This window comes from Anser brachyrhynchus, assembly GCF_964034855.1.
Source record: "Anser brachyrhynchus genome assembly, chromosome: 3".
NCBI classification, from domain to species: domain Eukaryota; kingdom Metazoa; phylum Chordata; class Aves; order Anseriformes; family Anatidae; genus Anser; species Anser brachyrhynchus.
Window position 1 is genome coordinate 45042023 of NC_137696.1, and position 27170 is coordinate 45069192.

The window sequence follows — 27170 nt, forward strand, 5'->3', positions numbered from 1 at the left end:
AGTTCCAGCTCTCCGGGGAACTGCTTTGAATGGATTTGGTGCTAACAACTGGAGTCAGATGGTTGGTGGGTGCTCCTAGCCTGTGGTGTCTGCAACTGGAGCAAGTGGGAGTCTCAGCTGCCAGCCGCTGGGGCAGGAATGGTGTGTGTCCCAGAAACCAGCCAATGGTAGGAGGACAGTGTCAGTAAGGTGAGAGTCTCAGCAGCAGGGGCTGGAGAGGGACCATGGGTCACAGCCCACGTGCCTGAATGCCAGCTGCTTGGGAGGAATTAAATGTTTTTTTCTTCTCCAAACCCAGTGTGCATGCGGGTGCACAAGGGCAATTCACTAGCAAACTTCAAGCCAGACTAGACAGTGAGTAGAAGGCCTCATGTCTGAGCAGATGTATCAGATGAGCAGACGATTCGAGGGTACCCGCAAGTGTAAAGTGTTTGTGAGAAACGTGCATGAATGTAGGCATCAGTTCACTTACGAGTATCAAAATGGACCAGCTGGCAAGAAAGAGACCTCTGAAGCGGGCAAGAGAGCTCAACATCCAGGCAAAGGTATTGTACAGACAGAGGCTGTGCTGGTACTCAAAGGATCCATGAATGTGCGCATGCTTGTAAACTTGGAGAGAAAGGGAAAGGAGGTAGAATGCTTTCACTACTGAACTTCAACCTTTACCATCTGAAGTGGGGGAAGGGGGCTTGACTGTCTATAATTGTTTTATACATGAGTTGAAGGCAGCACTTTGTCCGTAGAAGTCAGTGCAGCTGGGCACGTCAGCATCCCTTGTGTGTATGTGCAGGTAGCTCTGGGAATCATGCTTAAATTCACAGGCAAGTTACATCCCACAGATTCCCTAGTTACCAGTTCTGAAAAAGATCTGGGCTCCTAGACTTGGTTAAAGATGAAAGTTAAGGTTTGAAGGGTCATGGGATGAATTAGAATGGTCACACTCAAATAAAAGACTGGACAGGAAGGCATGTATGGCTGTAAGTCAAGTGGTAAGGGGACAAAGGAAAAACATGATGCAGATGCTTGTTGGTTTAGACAGTACAGTAGACACAGGGGCAGCAGGTACATGGAGTTTATCTTGATAGAAATATCTGCATTTTACTGGCACAAGAGGATGCAGATAAGGCAGGAACTACTTACCAGATGATAAGTGTGTCCAAGTTAACAAGTATATTACCATCCCTCTTAGCCTTCCACTCCTCTAAAAACCAAAAGCCACTTTTCACTTGTGTTTAAGTTAGACAGTAATAAAAAGGATTAGTCCAAAAGGAACGTGTAACCTTGAACACAGATGACCACTCTTTTTTTATTTTGACAGGGGATGAGAAAAATAACCTTTGCTGACATCCCTCTTCATACATGCTAGTCTGCTGAAGGCAAGTAAATTGTATTATTCTAGCTATCTTGAAAGACTCTACCTAGAATTATTAAATATGCTGTGGGACTCTATAAATGGACTGAATTTCATATAAAAATTAAAAGAACAGAAGTAGGCAGATTTTAGGCAGATGTGCTAAGCTAATTAATTCGCAATGATTACTTAAATCCATCTCTGTGCTTGTTTCATTCTCTTACTAATATTCATATAACTACAAATCTCAGATATGCTTTCAGTCTTTCCTAGTGATTCATATTTCCTAAGCCATACTGATGAGGCAGACATTAATTTAATTAAAATTTTATTCACAATGTATTTAGTAGGTAAATATATGTCCTATTAAAGCCAAAGGGAATTTTGCAGAGAATGTATGCTAACTGAACTATTCATGCTATTTTGATTATTACATTTATTCACTATTATTACATTTATGCTGCAGACTGTATCAGGAAAATTTTTTAAAAACATTGTTTTCATTTCACTCTATTTCACTAACACTACAAATCAACTCAGTTAAAGAAAGGAGTAGTAGATTTTAGAAATGAAACTGTTTTTCTTATCAACACAATTGTCTACAGATTTCTACAAATAGGTGTAGGTGTATGACGTGCCTGTAGCCTTAATAATTCTATCACTTGTAGAACATCAACAAATTTACTAACAGTTGGATGTATGGAGACACGGTAGAAAGAAGGAGGTATGTTACAATGTTGAGAGACAGAATACACATGCATGTATGCATTCTGAAGAACAATAGTTGTACTTTCTGCAAACCCTAAAAACCATAAAACACTTCTTCCTTACAGTGTTCCATATAAAGAAGCTGATCCTTACCCTCAGGTACTGAAACCTTAATATGACCCTTTGGTTTTGTTTGTTTGTTTTTAATATAGGGGAAAAAATGAAAAAATAAAAATAAAAAACACTACGAAGGAGTATTAGAAACCTTCTGTGACACTAGTAGTGAACAGAAAATTACCTGGAGACAATATATCCATTAATCTGCAGAAATTTCAGAATATCCTGTGCTTTTTCTCTGTCCTTGGCTTTTTCTTTGGCTGTGAGAGTGTCATAAGGAACAAGAAGAGGATGGTTGCCTCCTCCTACTATGGAATATCGAGAGAATTAAAACATGGAGTATCTGTTGACACAGTAAGTCCTGATATGTAAAAGCACTATTGTAATAACACATAGCATGCTACAGTAAAACCTAGTCTGAAGTACCAATGATTCACTTTTTGGTTTCTTTACACAAACCTGTATTTCTACAAAATGTTCAGATATAAACTTTAGACAGGGCTGCATACATAGTTCTAACATAATCAGTAGCTGTAGATACCAGGAAAATATGTTGGACTTAAAACAAACAAAAAAAAAACAGTTGAAGGAAAAAGTGCTTAACTGTTATAAACATGCATTATCATTACAACCTGATTTAATGAAATTGAATATATTTCAATAAATAACACATCATTTCAGAACAAAACCAAGATCTGTCATTCCAACAGAGTTCTGCTTTTAAACATTCTGATGAAAGCAAAAATGGTTCGTGTAATTTAGCAAGACATATGTATATCTAAGACCTATGAAAGTGATGTAGTTCAATTCTGTAATAGTGAATTAAAGCTAGAAAACTAGAGTACATTTTTCAGACAACTGCCAGTCTCATTAAAAGAATATTGCAAAAACAGAGGGGTGAACAGAATAAATTGCACTTGTATTGCTTATAAAAGGGGGTTGTGGTAGCTTCACAGTGATAACTAGCTGAACCCACCGCACTGTTCTCTTACTCCCCCCCCTCAAAGGCAAAGGGGGAGAAAGTATCTTGGAAAAAAGGTCACAGGTTGAGATGTGAACAGGGAGATTGCTCACCAATTACCATTATGGATAAAACAGACATAGCATAAGGAGATTAATATAATTTATTGCCTATTACTAACAGACTAGAGCAGTAAGAAACTAAAAGCAAAATAAAAACCACTTCCCCCACCACCACCCCCCCATTTACCCTTTTCTATCTCCTCCCTGAGCAGCGCAGGGCAATGGGGAACGGTGGCAATGCAGTCAGACCCTAGGAATGCAGTCAGACCCTACCGCTTCATCATCCGCCACTCCTTCACAGTCACTCTCTGCCCCTGCTCTAGTGTAGGGTCCCTCCCACAGGATGCCACTCCTTCCCAAACTGATCCTGCGTGGGCTGGTCCTGCCTGCTCACAAGCAGCAGCTCTTCAACAACTGCTGCAATATGGGTCTGTACCACGGGGTCCATCTGTCAGGAGCAAATTGGTCCAACATGGGTCCCCCAAAGTCGGCAGATCCCCCAGACCCCCTGCTCCTGCGTGGGCTCCTCTCCACAGGCTGCAGCTCCTGCAGCGGCTCTCCATGGGCCGCAGCCTCCTCCAGGCCACATCTACCTGCTCCACCAGGGGCTCCTCCACGGGCTGCAGCGTGGAGATCTGCTCCGTGTGGGACCCATGGGCTGCAGGGGGACAGCCTGCTCCACCAGGGGCCTCTCCACCATGGGCCCCTCCACAGGCCACAGGGGAACTGCTGCTCCAGTGCCTGGAGCACCTCCTGGCCTCCTTCATTGACTTTGCTGTCTGCAGGGTTATTTCTCTCTACATTTTCTCATTCCTCACTCTCCCAGCTGCTGTTGCACAGCAGTATTTTCTTATATACTTAAATCTGCACACCCAGAGGCACAGCCAGTGTTGCTCCCTGGCTCAGCTCTGGCCAGCAGTGGGTCCCTTTTGGAACAAGCTGGAGATGGCTCTGTAGAGCAGCTTCTGGGATTTTCTCAGAGAGGTCACCCCTACAGCCCCCCTGCTACAAAAACCTTGCCTAAATCCAATACAGTGATTTATTGATATCTCTCTAAATGTAGATGGCTAACTTGGCAAGAACATAAAGTAGCTATTATTAATATAAATATCTTAGTAAAAACAAACATTCTTAGGTCTTCAACTTCTCCCTCATCACAATACATTTATGTGAAAATTGCTATAAAACCCCAGAGAATGGTAACGGTAATGATCAAACTTATCTAAGAAAAAAAATTTACAGTAAGTCTGTAGTAATATTGTAAAAATAAAGGAACAAATTCCCTCAAGAAAATATTGGAGACCTATACTTAGCTGATTTTGTAAGCAACATAAAATTTTCCATGAGTCCTAAGTCCTTTTCAGTAAATGAAGAATGATAACCTATTGGCAAGTAATTTTTTGGGGGAAGTATAGCCCTTTACATTGAGATGATTGCTTCTTATTTTGTTATCACAAATGTGATCTAATTCCACATAGTACAGCTGAAGACATATATAGAAATTCATGCAAGCATATTAAGTATATATGTATCTATGAAAGTTAGTAAGACTATACTAGATCGTGAACCATAATTAGTACACTCAAATATTCAAGAAGGGGGATTGGCACTTGTATTTTCAGTTAGCTAACATACTTCCACGAGAAGCCTTAAATGAGAAATATAAGCATTTTCTGCATTTTCCTACATAGTAAGGAGATACAAATCAACAAAATCTAATTGCTATGATAAAGCTACACTCCTGTTTGCACTTTACACATGTTGGAGTAAATACAACTTATTTTCATGAAAATACACAAATGCTTTAAAAGCTCTCATCATCTAACACCACTAAATCTCTACTCAGTTCAACAGAGATAACAGCGGGTATTATCAGACCTCCTCTTTACATTAAACTGAGCCAACAACATAATGAGCCAATAAGAGCTTACTACACTGAAAGCCTCAATTTCTTCATTGTTAACCACAGAGCTGTTCTTTTTTTTCTAAGTTATACACACAAATTTTGAATACATGAATAGAAACAATAAATTCAGTGACAAAATACACAAATTAAATTATGTACTTGCCCACGTATCATAGAATCATAAAATTACTAAGGTTGGAAAAGACCTCTAAGATTCTCCTAATTTCCAAACTGAACTTTCCCTGGAGCAACTTGAGGTCATTTCCTCTAGTCCCACCACTAGTTATCTGCAAGAAGATGGTGATCCCCAGCTCCCCACACCTTCCTTTCAGGTACCTACAGAGAGCAGTAAGACCTCCCCTGACCCTCCTCTTCCCCAGACTAAAAATCCCAGTTCCCTCAGCTGCTCCTCATAAGACTTGTGTTCCAGACCCTTCATCAGTTTCGTAGCCTTTCCCTGGAGACACTCAGGGGCCTTGATGTCTTTCTTGTAGTGAGGGGCCCAAAACTGAACACAATACTTGAGGTAGAGCCTCACCAGAGCTGAGTACAGGGGGACAATCACCTCTCTGGTCCTGCTGGCTACACTATTCCTGATAGAAGCCAGGATGCTGTTGGCCTTCTTGGTCACCTGGGCACATTGCTGGCTCATGTCAACAGCCTTTCCCTCATCCACCAGGAGGGTTACCTGGTCATAGAAGGAGATGAGTTTGGTCAGGCAAGACTTGCCTTTCACGAACCCACGCTGGCTGGGCCTGATCCCCTGGTTGTGTGATTGCACTCAAGATGACCCATTCCATCACCTTTCCTGGCACTGAGGTCAGGCTGACAGACCTGTAGTTCCCCGGATCCTCCTTATGACCCTTCTTATAAATCTGCATCGCATTAGCAAGTCTCAAGTCAGCTGGGACCTCTCCAGTTGATCATGACCACTGATAGATGATGGAAAGCAGCTCAGCAATAGATCTGCCAGCTCCCTCAGCATCCTCAGGTGGATCCCATCTGGCCCCTCCAACACTTACATACTTTTACCTGAAAAATTTCTGTAAAATTCTAACTGTCACATTAGCTTGTTACAGAAAAGTTATTTTGAACTTCAACAGAAAGTAGTTTTAAATGAAGCTTGCAATGTAAACTATAATGTAATATATTATATTAATATGTAATGTAGTATATAGTATATATGTACATGTTATATGTAATATAAATAAATAATATCATCAAATAACCTGATATTTTGACTCCCACTAGTGTTTTAAGTTTAAAGTACTCCATCATTAATTCTGTTTGGTAGTGTCTGTATATGGTACAGAAAACATCCAGAATAAATACTCAATGAAAATTTCAAGAAACATTACTAAACTGAAGCTACTTGAAATCACCTGCTCCAATGACACTGAAGTTTGCCTAACTGCTCCCTTCACTTTCAATGAAAAGAAAAAATGGCACGAAAGGTCATATCCCTGAGAATTCTCATGTTGTCAGTATTGCTGTAATGAATTTACCTAGCCATTAGAGAACAGTGGCATATAATAAACTGAAAGACATCTTGCCAACAGATTGAAAAAAAAAATCTAGAAAAAAAAGAAGGATAATCCTCCTATGCATACTTGTATCGAAATTCCACATTACTGTTCTGTTCTTTAAAAATGTTTTAAAAAAACATATTTCAAGACTATAATATATGAATACACACACATACATGAGGAAAAAAAAACACACTCTTGAAGGTTTTGCTCAACTGACAAGTGCATTTACATTTCACACCAAGAAATTCTCAATCAAAAGCCTCTTCTTCATTTATTGTAGCTGCCTCTAGTCATTTCAGTGCTATCTTCCTTTGCATAACACTGTAAATGCTATACAGCATTCTCATTGAAGTGCTGCTCAAAGGTAAAATCTGTGTTCAAAGTTGCTAAGTATAGTAGATGCATTCAAATATTAGTGTTCTTGTAGCCTACAATTTCCCAGAATTAGTCCATCCTGCAGCTACTTAACCTGAATAAAGTTTAAAAGGAAAAGTCTATAAAAATTAAAATAAAAACTGTAATAAGGGGAAATATAATTAAAGGTATGGAAATTTATACTGATTTATCAAAGAACCATTTCAGGTGTAACTTTACTTTTTCATAAAACCATAACTACTGTAATTTAGCTAGAGGCTTACGTATAAAAATGCAAGCACACAATAAAAGGAAAAAAAGGTCAAATTTGGTGTATAGTGGTAGACTTGAGACCTTTGGATAACACAAAACCCTAACTTCAGTCATTTTCAAATGAAAACTTGCAGTTTCTTCAGATATTATTTCCTCTATGTGCAAATATAATGTAATGCACAGTGAAAAAATATCTTTAATACATAAATAAAGAAATGTATTTAACATGGAAGGGACAAGAGTGGCACAGTATATCAAAAAAATCATCACTTAGATAAGCAGAGATCACAGATCATATTCAGTTGTTTACATGGAATCAAGGATCTGCTCTAGGTTTACCCATTTGTCAATTCAAAACACCCCTTTAGATCTACCTGAAATAAAAAGGTACCTCAAATGAAACGGAGTTCAGAGACCACAGAGCAATAGTCTGACATAAAAGCTAGAAGGAAAGTGTATTAATGTATCTTCCTGTATTGCAATGGAATTGGTAAACTACTTCAGCAAGAAACGTTACACTCAATATTATAAAAGCTCAGGTAAACTTCTAGACACTAAAAATATCTAGAGTTTACATTACCTTTTGCTTCAAGCTCCATTTTCTTTTTCTTTGCCCATATATTATGGTAGTTTTCAGCCATCATCTCTGCCATAGCCTTAGGAAAATGGAGAGTTTAATGATATGTGCTGCAATGGCCAACTCCCAAGGAAGAATAAATTTCTAGTTGATATTAAATAACAACTTTTGTGTACTAGCAGTTTCCATACAATTACACTGTAAAGGTTCACCAAAACCAAGAGTTTTTATTAAGAATTATGATATAGCATTTGGTTAGGATGGGTATACATAGGCAGTAATTAGGGACCCGATGCTGAATAGATAACTGTTAAACAAAAAAGAAGGAACCACACAGAGAAGGAGGAAGAGTACTGGCATGTCAGACAGGGACTTCGTTCTCAAATCAAGGCGAGCAAGAACCCTCTGGCCTTAGTAAACGAAACAAAGGACAGCAGACCAGAGGACTGTGCCAAAATTGTTGTTGGTGGACATAATTGTCAGCGACTACATGGATAAGCACACTGTTAGAAGCACCAACCATTTTACCAGGGACTCCATAGATGCAGACAGTTTTTTAATGAGCAGGAAATTCTCCTCCAGTGTGCACAACGAATAAGTAAATTCTTATAAAAACTCTTTCAGACTGGTAAACTAGAAATTAGACCCCAAACCTACAAGATAAGCCAGAAAAGCTGTCTCTAGTCTCCAACTAGTAAGAACTACTACTGCCTACTACTCCAAGCATGAGACAACTTTTTATACTCTCCCCTCCTGTCCTCCTGACTGTATACTGTCTACGTATTTGCAGCTGCAGAATTTTCTAGGTTTCATTTGTCATTTCTTTCATGGACCTACAGTAACATACTTCTTTCAAGAGAAGAGAAACTTTCAAGCCTTTCAACAAGAACCATGTTTTTTGAAGTAACAGAGGATCAAAAAGCAGTGGTGAAAAAGACAAAAAATAAAAATAAAAGCATATCAAAAGAAATAACAGAAACCACAAAACTTGTTTTCAGTAAATTAGGAGAAAAAAATGCATTGTCAAAAATGTTAGGAATATTAACTATTCTGACTTACATGTACATCTCTGGAGAGGGTGACATTGCTCATGTCAATTGCTCGAGGACTGTAACCATGGGCTGCATCTACTGAGATCTGAATGACAAACACGCAAAACAACAAAGTCGTTGGAGTTGTACACAAGTATTTGATATGAAGAAGTTCACATTTACAAGATATTGAAAGTAATGAAAGTACTTAGGCAAAAAAAGTGCCCTCTAGGGGGCAGAAGGGTCCTATATAGCCCATCTGAAAATACAAAAAGGGTGGTTAACTTAAAGGGTGGTTAACTTAAGCTACATGTAGGTAAAGGTCTACACTTTTTGTTCCCAAAGACAGAAGTCATCAGACACAAACCCCACACACGCAAATACAAATTTCACTTGAAAACATGTTTAAGATCTGAACTCACCGTGAGTAATGATGTACTAAAGTTATGATTAAATCTCTGCATTTACTATAAATTTTTATCCAAATTTTTCAGCCAAATCCTTGATCATCTACTTTAAGGTGAATTCAGGCAATAATCAAGCTTCCATTTTTTTTTCTATTGAAGCCTATTTCTATATAGAATCTACTGAATATGATACTTGTCTGTTTCCTTCTGTCGTCCTCCCAGCTCAGAGAATACCACCATTTTGTCATTCATTCTTTTTACTGACTAAATATGTCACTGGCTTGCTCATTACATTGAAACAAAAGGTCAGAAAAGGATAATTAGCAGAGAGATGCTGGATAGCAAGAAATGTGGCTAGCAATGGGAGGTTACTGGGCCTTCCTCTGCAGGTTCTGCTTTAACAGATAAATTCATGTCCTCCACAGGAATGTCTTCCTTGAAAAGGAACAGTGGCCAGAATTTTATTCCAATGTCTGATACTGTATTTAGATGCACATATAAAAATATGTACATGGCCTAAAAAAAAATCAAAGGCCACCTTTAAAAAGGTATTTCTGTCAGAGAAGAGACTAACATAATGGACATGTGTGCAGCACACAGTAAAAAAAAAAAAAGTTCTGATAAGTAATTGTTTTGTTTTCTAAAGCAATAAATTCAAGTATTGTTACATCAACACAAAGATACTGATTAAATATAGTTACAATTTCTCAGTGAACAGAGGAAAATGCTAGATTTTGTGTGTGATGACAGCACTACATACAATTTTAAACTTATATACAACATTTTAAACACATAATGAGTATAAATGTGATAGTGTACTCTGAAATACTGGTGTTCTAGAATTCAGGAACTCTTTTCGTACAGTTACGTAATTTCATTAGAGTATGGGAAGACTAACTTATCTACAAAACCTGTTTGAAAAGTTTATATAATTCGAGTCTTATTGGAAAGCTACTAATTCTAAACTGTTCCTTATGCTTAAAGTACGTACAAATACCTGTCAGTATAGTGTTTGGGAGCAGTATTACAAACACCCAGAAGTCACGAAATTTGGAAATCAAGAATTTTAGAAGGATATTGCAGTTTGCAAATTATAATTTCACTTCCTCCCAAGTGATAAAATCCAATCTCATGATAGACACTTTCTAGTATCTAGAGAGTGGACAGGAAGGTTCAACAGCTTATTTTTCACAGGCATTCTGCCAGACTTTCACATATCGACTAAAGAGAGTTGAGTAGAGAGAAGGGGAAGAGATTTTTCCCCTCCATTTTTCCCCCCACTGATCTGTCTCTATACATGTCTCTATGAATGAGAGTGAAAGTGCTACTTTCCTCACCTCAGTTTAATTTGTAAATAACATACACCTGAAAGAGAACACATTGCCAGTACTGTTCCATGTTATCTTAACGGCATTTTGATTTAAGAAGCTATCCTGATGGAAAAAGAAATATGTTTAAAATTTTCTGAATTTTGGCCATCTACAGATGTCAACTTTATGCTGCATTAACATTAATATTTGTATTCATTTTCTGTTTTTAAAAAGGACAAAATAAAAATCATTTGTATCTGTACTTTTACTTATTTCTTTACTTACTTAAGGGCATCCATAGCTACCTAATTCCAAAAAACGTATCTTAATACCCAGTACTGATGTGTAATAACCTACTGGATGTAATAATTCAACTAACTTTAAATCAAGTAAAAAAACAAATTCATATTTCAATTTCGTGTAGTTTTTTATTATTATTATTATTATGTTTATTAGCTCATTATTTTGAAACAGGGAAAGAAATTCCAGGTTCAGTGAACAGAAATCTAAACCAATCTTCAGTGTTGTACAATTGCTTGTAAAAAATACCTTCATACATTTGGTATGTATTGGAGTATTATTTCATCACTTGTAAAATCAAAGAATGGAGAGCATGTTTTGCATGATTATTTTTTGCAGTAAATTTACAATAAAGTTACTTACTTGACTGGTTTGAGATATGCGACGTGTCCGATTATACAGTGCCATGGAATCTCCCTCCCGTGTCCTTTCAATCCGCCATCCCCATGCCAGCATGGTTTTCAGTGATTCTTTGATTGGCCATCGATAAATTTCTTTCTCCTAGAAAAATGCATAGGCAATAATTACATTGTTTTTCATGTAGCTGTACAGAGAAAAAAATATATATATATATATGTATATACAGAGAGAGAGAGCGCTGTTGGGCTTCTGCTTAATTACACTGAGATGCAAAGAATTATACTGAAATCACTCCTCATGGAAAAGGGATACTACAATTAAGCAAATAAATCATACAAGATATTTCAGAGTATATTTATCATTTCAGAGGTGGGCAAAATTGTGGCCCTACAGTAAGCTGACTTATCACAGGGATAAATAAGAGTGCTAATGGAATGCTCAGATATGAACTTAAAGGTGGAGTGGTTAATTATCAGGACTAATGTGGCATTTTCTCTGCTTTATGAAACAACACAATACAATCATAGAATCATAAAAAAGTCTACATAGGAAAAAACCTCTGGAGATCATCTTGCTCAACCTTCTGTTAAAGTCAGATTACCTAACCAAATTCGGTTAGATTATCTAGGCATCTGCCATGTCATGTCTTGAATATTCCCAGCATATTACTTCCCTGGGCAACCTACTCCAGCATTTAATCATTCTCAAAGTAGAAGGATTTCCAGAAAGCATTTCTGCTGAAGCAACTTAATCCCACTGCCTTGCCCTGTCACTGTGCATGCCTGTGAATAATCTTCTCTGTAACTACTATTTAGAGACTGAGATTAGACCCCCCGAGCTTTCTTTTCTTTAAATTGAACAAACCCAGTTCCTTCAACCTTGCTTCATTTATCAAGTTTTCCAGCCTCCTAATCGAATCCTGGTGGACCTCTGCTGGAGGAGACCAGACAAAGACAATCTAAGTCTTCACCGAGCATTCCTGGATGACCTTACTGTAAGAATATACTGGTATTACGACACTCAGTTTCACCATTCAGACATGAGAGAAAATAGATTGAGTGACCTACCTATTGTATAATAAAGCCCTATTGTCTCTTTCTGAGATTTTGATAAAGGCAACTATCTCACACTAGCTGATGCACTCAAAGAAAAAAAAAAAAAAAAGATTTTTTAAAAAAGTGATGTAAGCATTAGGCAATATTTTCACAATGAAAGATACAAACTTTCGATCTCCCAGGGTGAAGAAGTATGAATAAATTCCTCACCTTTTCAGAGAGTAATTTGTATTGTTTCATTAATGGTTGCACTTTTGCAGATTCAGAATATGTTTCACCATATGTCCATCCATTGGCAAACTAAAAACAGTAACAAACACAGAGAAAAAAATAGGGAAGAGTGAAAAATTATTTTAAAGTTCTATTTTTATTTGTACAAAGGAACAGAACAATCTTTCCGTAGGTCTGTTCTCTTAAATTTCCTCTCTATTTTCTCAGCATTTTCTCAACCAAAATTTATATTATCCACATGCAATGAAATCAATTATAAGAATACCATCATTTTTAAAAATTAGTGATTTCTTGAAGTAAACATATCAACCTATTTTATTTTTATTGATTTCCTTTAGATATCTATATAGAGCAGAACGCTGTGTTACAGTTGAGGAACAGTTTTTAATACTTGGCACCAGAAACTATCCAAAGGCATAACAATCCAAAGAGTATTTTCCATTAAAAATATAAATTTTAGGTCAATAAAACTCTTTAAGCAATTACCAAGTATATTTAATTAAAAGTCAACAATAAAAATAATGAAATGCTGAAACACTGTTTTGAAATATTCATGTGGACTTACAGAAGTCCCACCTCCAAAAAATGCACTACAAGAAAATGTGTATTTATGTCTTACCTACATACCAATTTGGAGCATAATGAAAAATAATAATATTCAGAGTAAAATCTTTCTAAGATTAAATGGATGCAAATAAATAATCTGATTTAGCTGTAAGAGGAATACAGACTTTACCTTTTCCATTGACCATTTATCATGAGAATGTTCTGCATATTTGTTAATGAAATATTCTAGCTTTTCAGGGATTGTGATGCTGAAAGTGAATGACAAAAAAAAATCCATTATATCACACATGCTAAAATGTGAATCTTTGTTTTGAAGAAAAAAATAATAAAAAAAAAAATTTACAACACATAAATCCGTTCAAAGCATCTTACTGTGCTGGTTTCCTCACTTACAGTTTGCTCCAAGCCCCAGTTAAATCAAAGACAAAATCTGACCTATTTAATGGGTGCTGAATGAGAATCCCAGCTGTTGTAAGACTTTTGACACACATATGTAAGGAAAATTCAATGATACCCAGTACTCATGTTTCTTGTCATTTATTTCTATTACTAGCATTCATTTTGAGATTTAAGATATAACTATGACCTGTAGCTTCAGAAATGGAGTAATTTATTACATAGTCCTCTACAAATTAAGTGTCTTAACAGTCCTTTTTGAAACACATCATGTACTTTACATATTCCTATAAACTTCATTATATACATGGAGAACTTTAATTTATGACAACTAAGAAGTTATATACTCAAGGGTTTATTTTCCAATACCCCAGTGAATAGCTTAAAAATATTATAAAAATCCCTACTGAAACCAGAAATAAAAAATACACTAGTCCTTGGTTAAGAATGTTTAAGCAGTAAAAGCAGCTATCCTTAACTATCAAACAATCATAGACAGAAACCCCTTCCAAAAATGATTTATTACGTATCACTATTTTTCTGCATCTGCATTCTCACAAATGAAGGGGAATAACTGCTTCTTCATCACTTTTGAAATACCAAACTCTTTCGCCTAGGACATTTAGTCAGCAAGTGTTATAGCGCCATCTACTGCAAAGCTGAAGAGTGTGGTTTTTAACCTTCAGTCACAATGAATCACAGAATTGTAGGGATTGGAAGGGACCTCCAGAGATCAGCAGGTCCAACCCCCCCGCCAAAGCAGGTTCCCTAGAGCAGGTTGCACAGGTAGGCATCCAGATGGGTCTTGTATATCTCCAGAGGAGGAGACTCCACAACCTCCCTGGGCAGCCTGTTCCAGTGCTCCGCCACCCTCACTGTAACGTAAAATAAAATTATGTCATACACAGTCAAAGTAACACTTTGCAAGAGCCTAATAAGGCTGGCCAGAAAATATTCATCCATCAGTTAATTAATTTTTGTTTGTTTGTTTGGAAGTGTGTATTTTAGGGGGAACTCTACTGATAGTATAATAACTTGCATAATTTCAGAAATACAGTAAGTGGACAAGTACAATGAGGTTATAGTATTGATATCCTTATATGAATAGAGCTTGGACTGGTAAGCAATGGGATGCAGGACTGGCATGTAAAGGAGTATAGGACTGGCTGGAAATGATAATGATTAATGTAGTGCTTTCTTTGTCTTGAATCATCATAGAACTGTTGACTCCTAAGAAAATGAGATGACTGATGATTCTGGTGATGTTAAGTAACATTTTCTGAGGTTCTGAATTTATACTTGCTATTTACAATTTTCTTCTGAAAGGATACCAGAAGAAGTCATCTTTGATTAATTAACAGATAGTATAATACCCTCACTAAGTTTTGTTAAATCTTCATATATCTTAAATACATCTTGGACAAATTAATTTTAGTGGTGATTGATGTGGGTCCCACATTCCAGTCTAGATAATGGCTTCTGCTACCATATTTCAATATGCACATGTGTACAAACATTCTGTATCAAAAGTATCAGACTACTGACAGCATTCTGTTTTCTGAACATTAACACAGACAGAAAGCTCACAAGGGCAATTGAAGCAAATGTTCTACAAGTGGTATTTTCAAGATACAGTGAACAACCACACCACTGTAAGACACTATTCTTTACAAAGGAGAATACGGGCCCACCTGTAGTAAAAAATGAGGACACAAAAATCCCTTTCTGATATGTGTTCTTTCTGACTAACATACTTAAAAGAGCATGGTCTGACTGCCTGGAGAGAATGAAGTTCTTCCTACTTCCCCATTATTTGTAGTAAAAAGAGACTATATGAATGCATGATCATCATCATTTTCTGCAAGTACAGTGTTATTCACAGGCAAAAAAAGCAGTGTCTTATCACATGTAAATAATGACAGGGATGATACAGAACTCTCTGTTTCTCCTGTACATAGGAACATGCTATGCTGTCTGTAGCAGATTTACAAAGATAACTGAAGAGCTCTATCTGAGGCTGAAAATGCATTAAAAATCTGCAAAGTTGTCCAAAGAATCAGTAATGTAACTGGATGCTTATTATTTGCTTGTTATTATTTAATGCTTTTGATTATTTAAAATAAGCAATACAAATAAAAATATAAAGTTAAGGTCTCCATTTTATCTAGAAGATGAGAATTCAGAAGAATCAGGAATAAAAGCTGTAACTTCACATCATATCCAGCAACAGACTCCAGCAACAGACTCCATCCTTCTTTTACACATTCATTATAAAAAATAGTTGCAACAAAATAATTCCTTACTTGGATGTATCAACAGGTTGAGGATTAAAGTTCCCTTCTGAATCCATTGAAGACTGTTTTTCCATCATATTTACATAATTTGATTCCATATAGTCTGGAGGTAAGGCCCCTGCAACTGCACTCAAACAAGGCAAAGCCAGTTTGAACAATTCTTGTTCGTATTTCTGTGAACCACACAAGGGATATAAAATGAATAATCAATGGAAGCTATTGACATCGTTAGTAAAATTGATACAGCTACATGTGAGAACAAGCAGCCACAGAATGGCTTTCTTAGTGCAAAATTCAATTTCTGTTCTGAAAATAAAGGAACCTGACTGCACAAAACTTTAGTATAGACTAAAGATAAAGTTAGGATCAAGTAAGCCTAGCTCTTGCTGAAGTAAATGGAAAAAGCAGTGATAATACTGGGAGCAACACTAGACATTTTTCAAATGTCTGGTAGGAGAATATAGCACAGGAACATTCATAGCATTTCCCAATACTTAGATTTGAAATGAAACTCGAAAATTTAAGCCAGTTGGTTAAAATATTCACAGAAAGAACAATAAATAAATACGAAGGGATACTGTTAAACCTTTGTTCACCATAGGGTTGAGCCAAGGGTGATCTAACTACAGCTTACTAAGCAAAGGAATATGAATTAGAATTAGCATAGGTCTTTTCCAACAGACCCACAAAGATGATTGAGTCCAACTGCCTGACCACTTCAGTGCTAATGAAAAGATAAAGCATATTATTGAGGGCATTACCCAAATGCCTCTTGAAGATTGACAAGCATGGGGCACGTTACGAGAACGCCTGTTCCAGTGTTATACCACCCTCATGGTAAAGAAATTTTTCCTGATGTCCAGTCCTCCCCTGGTGAAGCTTGGAGCCATTCCTATACCTCCTGTAATTGGTAACTAGGGATAAGACAGGAGAACCTCCCTCTTTGCTTCCCCTCCTCAGGAAGTCATAGAGAATAGTGAGATTGCCTCTCAGCCTCCTTTTCTCCAAACCTGATAAACCAAACGTCCTCAGCCTCTCCTCATAGGACATGCCTTCCAGCCCTCTTATCAACTTGTTACCCTCCTCTGGATGCATTCAAGTATCTTAAAATCCATTTTACATTGCAGAGACCAGAACTGCACACAACATTCAAGGTGAGCCCGTATCAGTGCTAAATATAGCAGGAGAATCATCTCTTTTGACTAGCTGGCTATGCTGTGTTTAATGCATCCCAAAATGCAGTTTGTCCTCTTGGTATGCCAGGGCACACCACTGACTCATGCTGAGCCTACTTTCAATCAACACCCCTAGTCCCTCTCTGCAGAGAGGGAGATGTATGGCTGGAGAGCAGTCCTGGTTTTTACCTCACAAACTGCACTTCCTTAAAACTGCATTTTTCAGCTATCTGCAGATGCTTGAATTTGCCTGTAGGTCTCTGAAATGTAGTTGACCTGTACAGATATACTTCAAGATTACTTCATTATAAATATATACATATTTAAAGAGCAAACAAAAGGGTATACCTATGTTTAAGCTGAAGATAGAACAGGAAGATTTAAACTAGAAGTCTTCAGTTTACTGAAGCCTGTATTTTTATTTTAAGGTAGATAACACAGGGTTGATATAAGCTAGGTAGAAAAGACAGATTACAAAAAAAGAAGTTGCACAATAAAGCTTTTGTTAGCAGTAGATGGATAGTAATATGAATTACCTTTTGAGACAAAGCATCAAAAATACCCCAGAACAACTTTCTGGATAAATGAAGTTCTTCTTCTGAGGCAGCACCAAAATTACCCCATCCACCTGGCAAACAATAATACTTCCAGCATCTTTCATAATGATTTGTCAGCAACTAAAATAGAAGATATTTCAAAAGCAAATAAAATACAACTGCTGAGGTTCTGTAGTTCTGGCACTCAACATATACAGGCACTGCCAGAACAATTTCTAATTTTTATAAAGAAGGCATATTATGTATTTATTCTTTAAACTGTTGGTGGACATACCCACAGTACAAGCAGCTTTTACTTTTTAACAATACAAAAAACATGTGACGGAGGATCATTCTTCCCAACACCACCAGAACCCTGACAGCTCAGATGAAGACAAGAAGTCAACTCCAACAGTATGCTGCTATTCCAAACATTGCTGTTGGTTGGGTAAGATAACAGAATCATGATTTACACTAGTTCCCTTTACGTGTCTGGAAGCTATTCAACAATAACTCCCAGTGAGACTCATCTCTTCTGTGAGCTGTGAAATGTGCAATCAACCTACCCTCCTGTCCTCTATTACAATTGACAGGAAGCTTTATTCTCTACCCCTCTTTCATTACAGACATATTTATTCTTACGTTTTTAAAAAACTACAGATAATTAGGAGGTCAAATGGTGCAAGGACCTGCTACTAGGTATTCACCAAACCAAAACATTACAGATTTTGCATTTAATGGATTCTTCTCTGTCCCTGAGTTACAAATAGGAGGAGGAAAAATCAGTTATACATAGGTCACTAAAGACCATCCCAAATGACAATGAATTTCTGACATTAATGAAGTATAAAAACCTAGTCCAATTCATGAGTGCCTGTACAAAATTTTTCCTAAGGCACAGAATCCTCTTGAAATATTGGCCAAAATCTTAATTCAGAGTTTAACAGTTGCTCAGAGAAAAAAAAAAAAAAAAGTTTCAACAAAAAGTTTCAACATCAATTTGCAAAGCATGCTGGCAAAATATTATGTCATAGCCAGGAAAGAGATGTCAGGATACCCTTTTTTTCTAGTCAGAACAAATGACAAGATGGAAAAGTGCAGATACTCATAACATAAGTATGCAGAATTAATGGCCGTCATTAAATAAATATATATATTTTATTCTATTTAAGTATAGAAGTGAGGCTTTTGTTAAAAAGAGGGGGGGAGAGTATAATGAAAAAAACATTAGACATGGACTTCATAATTCTACATGGATGGATGCAAATTAAATTGATTTCCTGCCAAAAGAGGTAGTTTATCTCTACCTCTTAGATTACTGCAGAGTGGAGGCAAGGTAACAAAGAAGATAGAGAATATTCTCCATGGAAGTATTTTCTGTTGCATTTTGTTACAAGGAATGTTACTGAAGATTAAAATGGCCATTTACCTTGAGAGGCATCTTTGCATGTTCATTTAATAGGGGAACATCAAATACCAATCTTCTCAGCAAATGCTGCATCATGGAAGGCCTCAATTGCCTAAAAGCAGATAGATGATTTCAGTAGGGTGTACCACCATAGTTGCATGTAAATAATTAATAAATACATTAAGATAACCTGTCATTTCTACACCATTAAAATTCTTCAGATTCATAGAATCATTCAGGTTTGAAAAGATCTCTAAGATCATCTAGTCCAACCTTTAACATAATTCTTGAAGAGCTCCAGGGATGGTGACTCAACCACTTCCCTGAACAGCCCAAGTAATAAACAAACTTCATTAAGTAATACAATTTTGTTTGCAGCACTGAAAAACTGTGTCCAAAAAGAAAGCAAACAAGCACATATTAAAAAAAAAATCCAAATATGCTGTAAAACAAATACTTTAAAAAGCACTGGGAAAATATCTGACCTGTAGACAGAGATGTAGTAAATCAGAAAAAATAACACCTTCTCATAGTGTATATTATGATCACCATGCCCACAAGAAGAGGCTATAATGTTGATTTCTTACAATATACCACAATGTTGCTGAAAAATATCTTACAAACTAATAAAGACATAAGAGTGCTAATTCTTCAGATGTACAGGGACAGAGGGAGGGACAGAGGAAATAGGTACTATGTGTATTTTAGAATGACAAAGACGTTGAATTGTTCCAGTAAAATAGCAAACACTAGTTCATTTTATTGATTCTTATGAAGGTCATGTATATAAAATGATCAACGTGGCATATTTTGTAAAAGAATTGTATGGCACATTTCTTCCTCTCTCTCAACTACGAAATGACTAACATAAGAATGTCTGTCACCTCTGAAAAAATTTCCACATTAAAAATAATAATTTACAGTGAAACATTCAAAAGAGTTCTGGTGATTTGAAAGCCTAAATGTTGCTAACTTCCATTACAGATTATGTTCGTAACTACCTAATCAACTTCTGATAAATGACTCTGTAAGCTTATAAAAACTTTGGATAATAATTGTTTTTGAGTCTTGGATGAAGTGTAACAATACCCGTCATTGATTAGGATTTCAAATGTAACATCTCCATAGAACCATACAATCTACTGATCATCAACCACACTGCCAATCTGTACAGTTGAAGTGTATATGGTACTTCAGTGTATGCATGGCTCAACTTTTCCAGAGGTTTGTCTTTTGCAGTACATCCTCTTAGTTAATTGGCATTGTTTTATTTTTTCTAAAACTCAGTAACAGCAAAATAACCAAAGACATATAAGCAATTAATAAAGTAGCAAATGGAATACAGCCATTGTATTTAAAATGTCACAGTCATGGTTCATCAAAAATTCTTAATTATGCTACTGATGGCACAGCTCTGCATTCTTGTATTGTAATTATCATAGGTCACTTCATCTTTTCACATTCCTGTACAGCCAAGAGTATTTTCTTACCCACAAATAGACAGTAAACACTCTTCAATGGAATCTCGCTGAGCTTTGGTAAGAGAGCAGCCCTTTGACAGTCTGTACACAGTATGTAATAAGGAATCAATGAGGGAAGCATGGTGCTCTGTGCCAGCAAAAAGAGGAGCACATCTGGTCAACAGAGGCAAGACTGCTGTGCAAAGGTATCGATTCAGAGCCAAAGCCATATCCGTAGCACTTAAGGCAGCCTACAAATTAAATGAGAAAAAAATTAAATTTGTCTTGTCAGTGTTGTTACAAATTAAAGATTTTTTTTCTTTTGTAGCAGTTAAAGAGGGAATTTTTCAAAGCACACAAATGCAGATTTGAAACCTACTGGATGCTGAATGCCTAGTTTCCTTTTCTGCTTCTGTAGTCTTCTCACATATGGCACTTTTTATTGTTGCATGAATGACAATATGACAAAAATCATAAAGTTTGACACTAAATGTAGTCTCTCAAAAACAACAGTTTTCAAAATTATATTAAAGAATGTCAAAGTTCTTTAACAAAACATTCTGAAATCAGGTAATACCAGTCAAGTTTACATTAGCAAAACTCAGTATGCTGCCACGTTAAAATCAAGCCCAAGTTCAAAGTGCAATAAATCCTCACCCCCTCTTTCTTAAATAAAAACATAACTATTAAAAAAGAAAGTTTAAATAGAAGGTGAGATAGGGAAATCAAAATTCATGTCTTAGCCCTCATATAAGCTCTCTAAATCTGATCTTTCTGTACTAAGCCAACTAAGAAAAATTAGATGGAAAGAAGGCTAACAGAAAAAAAAAAAAAAAGCAATTTTTAGAATGCATTAAAATAAAAATTAAGGAATTTTCTGAGAAACAAAGTGGGTGCCTCTAACAAATTCATGGAGACAAACACTTTCTCTAAATCTCTGGGAAGAGGCTCTCAGTTACATGCTTTATTGGCAGCTGATCTGATTTTCATTCCATAGCAAAAGCTCAGAAGGTCTCCTGGGAAAAGAAAATGGATCTTTTATGATTATCAAAGGGGACTCTTTATGAAGTAAGCATCATGCTAAAGAATCCCTCTTCACTGATCTTCAAATATTCTCGAAGCTAAGAAGCAACAGACAGCTCAGCCAGCATTTGAAAAATGCAGAGGACAACATGAAATAAATAAATAAATAAATGCTTTTCTGAGGAGCGAAAAATGCTTCAGTGTTCATTCAAATAACAAAAGACTTAAACTCTTACTGTATCTAAAGAAGCAGCAGCACGGAGATCTGGCAGAAAGCCAACTTCAAGAAGGTGAAGAAGAAAATCCTGATCCTCAATTCCATAGACCCTGTCAAGGAACAAAACCATGGCTGCCTTGTGATCTGGGCAAAACCCCGCAGACATGTCAGGTTCCACCACAGTTCCATCTAAAAGATAAAAATAAAACTTTAATGACAAGGATCATCCTTCACCAGCAGATTAGGCAGCCACACTACTTCTTGTCAGAGGTTTTAGTGTCTCTATTATATGTAACCATCTTCCCCATGGTTTTATTACAGAAAAGCAACATATTTATAGTTAACTGAAAAAGAGTGCATAAGGCAAATTCTACCCTGATAGATCCCAAAGTCCATACATGCTTTTCTGCTCTACTTTGTGCATCAAAGTAGATACTCAAGTGTTGATATTCTAATACAATAAGTACCCAAAACATATTAATTTATCTACAGAACTACTTATATATCTCAGAAGAAGCAGACAGAAAGTAAGAAATTTAACAATTCTACATCAAACATCCCAGGAATGCAGCACCAGTGAACACATCAGTAGTGAACAACAATGAAATAACATTGTGCTAAAAAGTCCTCTCTATCTGAAAACTTCTGAAATTCCTGAATGAATTCATAGAAATATTTTTAAATTTTGATATTTTCATTTTGAAAACCAAATAAATAATTATATATCCATGAGCTGTTCTCTATGCTATTTAGATACCACTTTTAGATCTATAATATATTATCACTATTTGGAATATAAGTAAATAGTTATATAATAGCATAATTGATATTTTATCTTCTCTACCGTGACTTATTGGACATTCCTGTGCTGTAAACCACTATACAATCCCTGTTACAATTACGTTTTCTCTCAAAATACCCAAAGAAGTAGATGTAACTCCTTTCCATTTTATATCAATGCCCTCAGAACTCCCACTACTGCAATGAATTCTGTGTAGGCAGAATTCTATGTATGCCACACCTATGACTTCACCATAGTTGCTGAAGAACAACTCTGGTGTCTTAGTAAGATCTGCTAGAAACAATTAATAGGGTTAGAACAGCAAAAGCAAGGATTCCATTATTAAGAAAAGAGAATGCTTTTCTTTTTTAATATTTTAGAGGCGAAAAAAAGAGAATGCATTTGCAGATTTCTTTTTAAAGTTTTAACAGATTTTAATGAAATTATTTGAATGGGATTTACATCAGTGAATATAAGTGTACACAGAATTATTACCTATAGCATGCAGAAACATTTTTGAAACACATGATTTTTCATCTAGTCTACATGATAAATGGTTTAATTTCTAGAACATTTTGAAATATTGAGAGAAGTATATTTATGAATATATGGTCAAATTACAGAACATAACAATACAGTGGGAAAAAAACAGTACAATAACCATCTTACCTTTAGCTATGGTAGGCATATGGAAAGGAATACTAATTACGCCCACCAAATCTTCTAGTGGAATCAAAGACCTTAGAATTGACCTGATTCTAATGGCTTCCCCTTTACCAGCATGGATTAGCTAAGGAAAAAAAATAAATAAAACATTACACAGGTCTTCTTTTTACTTTGTATGTGTGTTCACATTCAGGAAACTTTGCCAAACGTAGATACACAAGAATAACTGCTCTCAAACTCACATTATATTTAGTAATGTAAATTTCATATAATCTGTATTTATTTGCTGTGTTCTGGATGCAAATATGCAAAGTCTAGAAATCTAGAGGTTTTGTTTCTAAATAATATTAAGCCCATTTTCAGAATAAAATGTTAGGTAAAATAGCTAAACAAAGCTTTAAATGTAGAAAAATAAGGAAAGGGGAAGAGGAAGGGGAGGGAAAGAGATGGGGAGGGGAGGAATAGACTGAGATGAAAAAAGCTTTTTTTTTCATTCCTGGTTGAACAACGACACTTTCAACTACCCCAGTCATTTTGTTTTGTTTTGTTCTAAAAAGGCAGTGAGTCAGATAGAAAACAAGATGATGCTTTTATTCAAACAAAACACTTACTCATACATTGAATTTTATGTATGGCTATCTCTGTCAAGTTATCCATCTCTGCATAAATCTTGTGCTGATTTATACTGATCAACATTAATTAGGGGAGTTTTTGAAGTGAAATAAGAAACTGTGAATAACTAAGTGCAATTTTTGAAGAACGGGAATGTATTGTGATTTTTAAACTGAACAAATATTTTCAAATAGTATTAGCTCTTGGGAAACAAGCAGTAAGTGCTCATTTTTTGCAGGGTCTAATTCTGGGTATCTAATACCTAAACCAGTGACATGTTACCTTTCTTGAGGAGGTTTGTCAATGTGAATAAAGATTATCAGATATTGACACATATATCCATGGACAACGCTTATTCTTATGTTTTAAAAGAATTACCTATAATATTTACACTTTAATATGAAATTTAAACAGTCTCTTTAAATAAGTATACAAATGGAGTAAAACTATGGTTTTAAAAAACATTCTCTACACCATCACAATAAACAGTGAAATTTGAGAAGTTTCATTGACACAGTATCACAATGGGCAATCAAATAATATTCGTAACAGAATGTTGTTAAAGACCAAATTGCCACAGGAAACAGTAATAAGAAAAGGAATGGAATAATTCCTTTGAAAAACACAACTGAAGAGCTCACAGAAATTCTTGGAAATTAGTAAATGAACACATTATGTACATTATGATACTATGTAGTCATAATACTGCTTTAATACCCGATAACATATGTTACTGTGAAAAAGCCAAACAGCAGAACACCAAACAATCAGAAAGGCTATGGCTTTACTTTCCAATACATGAAGATGTACAACTTACATGCATTTCAGGGGCACAACGTCCTAAGAGGTCAATCAAAGCAGCATAAAAGGTCATGATTGCATTTCCCATGTGAATAGTGTCATCTTCTTGTTCTTCCATTTCACTGTAATTAGTTAATTGTTAAAACATTTAAAAGAGAAATAAAATAGAAGACAGTGTTTACATCAGCAATAAAGGATAAACTGCTCATGGATGCTATAGCTTACATGTGGTGGCTTCATCATAACCAAAGCACTTTTGACAGAGTGACACAGAATGAAATCTGTCCATAAGAGACTGTAGTGACATCTGCATTGCTACAATTTATCTGTCTCATTTTGAATCAGAGGACTGAAACTTAAAGGACTAAGAACAAACAGAATTCTAAAGAGGATTTAATATCTAGAGAAAGTCACGTAAATCGAAAGCACGGGGAAGGAACTATTTGGCAGAAGACCAATCTCTATCTACCCTCCACAGAATCCATCGAAAAATCTAGTCGATAATTTATGTGTTAAAATAAGTCATTTCATGACTAGGATCATGAAACAGATAAATAAAAATGATGGTAATGCAAGCAATTACACTGCACCTACAGAGTTTTACTAGATCCATTACTTGGCGAAGGTCCATCTCTTGTTGGATCTTCTGATATTTTTATTGCTTCCTCCATGGCAGCAAGTAGACCATTGCCTCCTTCTCCTCTTAGAGCTGGACCAAAACATTCTGGTCGACGAATAAGCAGTCTGACAACAACATTAGCATTCTCCTCCACACTCTCTCCTATCACAAAGAACAAATATCAAGATTTAAGTTTATGTCAAGGAGACTTCTGAAACATAATCAGAAAAAGTTACACTAAACTGCAGAATGTATGCATAAGTAGATACTTTTAATTCCTAACCTGTTTAAATATCATGACAAAATTGTGTAAACACATAAATATACCCCTCTAGTTATTATTGTAATAAAAGTTATGAAATAGAATATGTGATTTAATTCAAAATTATGAAATACAACTGATTTGTAGTAAAAAAGTCATATTCAAGTGGGAGTACTAATTAGGAGACCACCATAGCTCCTAAATACAAACTGGACTGCCTAAACCTTAATCAAATGGCTCTACATCTAGCATGAGTTTTATCTTAAAAAGATTTAGGAGTCTTTGCTCCACTTCCAAAAGTAGAATCTCAAAGGAGATGTGGCCATTTCAATGACTAAAGATGGATTGAAAAACAGGGCATAGGCTCCTGGGAGCCTATATGATGTATGAAATAGGCATCTAAATTATTATGTGTCTTGCTTAATTCTGCTCTTTCTGCTAACTGTTCTGTAAATTTATGGTATGCTATCAGGTTTGCTTGTAACTGTTTTAAATGTCAAATTTCATGCAGGTATTTATTCAAACACTAGAGGAAGTTAAAAACCTGAGAAGCTTCTACACTACCATTGCAAAATACAGCAAAACGAAGAAAATCCAAATATCGTTCTCCTTCAACTGGATTCCATCCAATGTCTGGATAGCCTTTAGAAATCAGCAAAGGACAACTCTGCAATCCACAACCAGCCAAGTAGCGAACCACCTATTAAGCAAGATAAGATTAAAAAAAAAAAAAAAAAAAAAAAGATGCTTACTGTGAAAAACAAGAGAAGTGAAGTTTCAAAGGGAAGCCTCCACATATATTGTCTTGGATTTGGTTTCCACATTCTATTATCCCTGACATAACCAAATCAAATTTTAGGCAAATCAAAATCACCTGCGCTGGTACAAGAGATTATTTTATCCCAGTTGCAAGATCTAGCATTTGCTCTTGCTGAATTTTGTGAGGCTAGAGTATGATTCTACTCCTGTTTCTCCAGCTTTTTCAGGTTCCTCTGAACAGCAGATGTGCCCTCCAGCACATTGACAGCTCCTCACAATTTACTGACAACACACTCCATCCCATCATCCAAGTCATAAAGGAAGACATTAAACAGTACCCAATGGCATTGCATGAGAATGCAATAATTGTGGAGAATTTGTGTTGATGTAATGTGGCGAAGGGATGAGAGGTGAAGCGTTTGTAAATTGTCCACCTTTGTTTGTGTTGTGACATGATTTTGGTGTGGAGAACTCTTTTTGTTGATGTGTGTCAACTTTGTGAAGGTGATGTGATTAATGTATTTTAATGTATTTTTAATAATAATTTGATTATCTATATAGTTGCATATTAAAAATACAGCAGTGTAACTATGCTATATACTTACATATATATTATATATATATATTTATTTATTTATTTATTTATTTATTGCTTGTGGAGATTCCCTCCAGAAACTTAAAAAACTGCCTGGACTTGGTCCTGGGCAACCTGCTGTAAGAGGTCCCTTCCAACCTCAGCCATTATGTGATTCTGTGATATATGTATTAGTAAGAATCTAGTCAGTAGTTGATCTTCCGCCTTAATTCATGGAGTACTGTGCCCAGTATTTATCCCTGAGGGACACCAGTAGTAACTGGCCACCAGCTGGACTTCACATGTTTGAAAACAACCTTCTGAGACCAGTTTTCCATCCACCTTATCATCCACTTATCCAGCCAGTTTGGCAATAAGGATATCAGATATTTTGTCAAATGCCTCTCTAAACCGATGTATAAAATACCCAGTGCCCTCCACTTTCCACAGTGGCAGTCACTTCATTATTGAAAACAGTACGGCTGGTT

At 36.0% G+C, this 27170-nt stretch overlaps 1 protein-coding gene across 4 annotated transcripts in view; it reads right to left on the reverse strand.

Annotated features, from left to right (window-relative positions):
* The window catches only part of RYR2 (ryanodine receptor 2), a 423080-nt gene that overhangs the window by 96969 nt on the left and 298941 nt on the right, over window positions 1-27170 (reverse strand). For all 4 annotated transcript variants that reach the window (XM_080588287.1, XM_080588286.1, XM_080588285.1 and 1 more), the window contains 15 exons: window positions 25914-26049; window positions 25063-25249; window positions 24485-24590; window positions 23059-23179; window positions 21628-21797; window positions 20399-20619; window positions 18930-19020; window positions 17501-17641; window positions 15799-15962; window positions 13269-13347; window positions 12512-12601; window positions 11250-11387; window positions 8898-8975; window positions 7842-7917; window positions 2358-2484 (listed from right to left, as the gene is read on the reverse strand). In XM_080588287.1, the coding sequence (XP_080444413.1) occupies window positions 2358-2484; window positions 7842-7917; window positions 8898-8975; window positions 11250-11387; window positions 12512-12601; window positions 13269-13347; window positions 15799-15962; window positions 17501-17641; window positions 18930-19020; window positions 20399-20619; window positions 21628-21797; window positions 23059-23179; window positions 24485-24590; window positions 25063-25249; window positions 25914-26049 (1925 nt within the window). The remainder of the gene's footprint in view (window positions 1-2357; window positions 2485-7841; window positions 7918-8897; window positions 8976-11249; window positions 11388-12511; window positions 12602-13268; window positions 13348-15798; window positions 15963-17500; window positions 17642-18929; window positions 19021-20398; window positions 20620-21627; window positions 21798-23058; window positions 23180-24484; window positions 24591-25062; window positions 25250-25913; window positions 26050-27170) is intronic.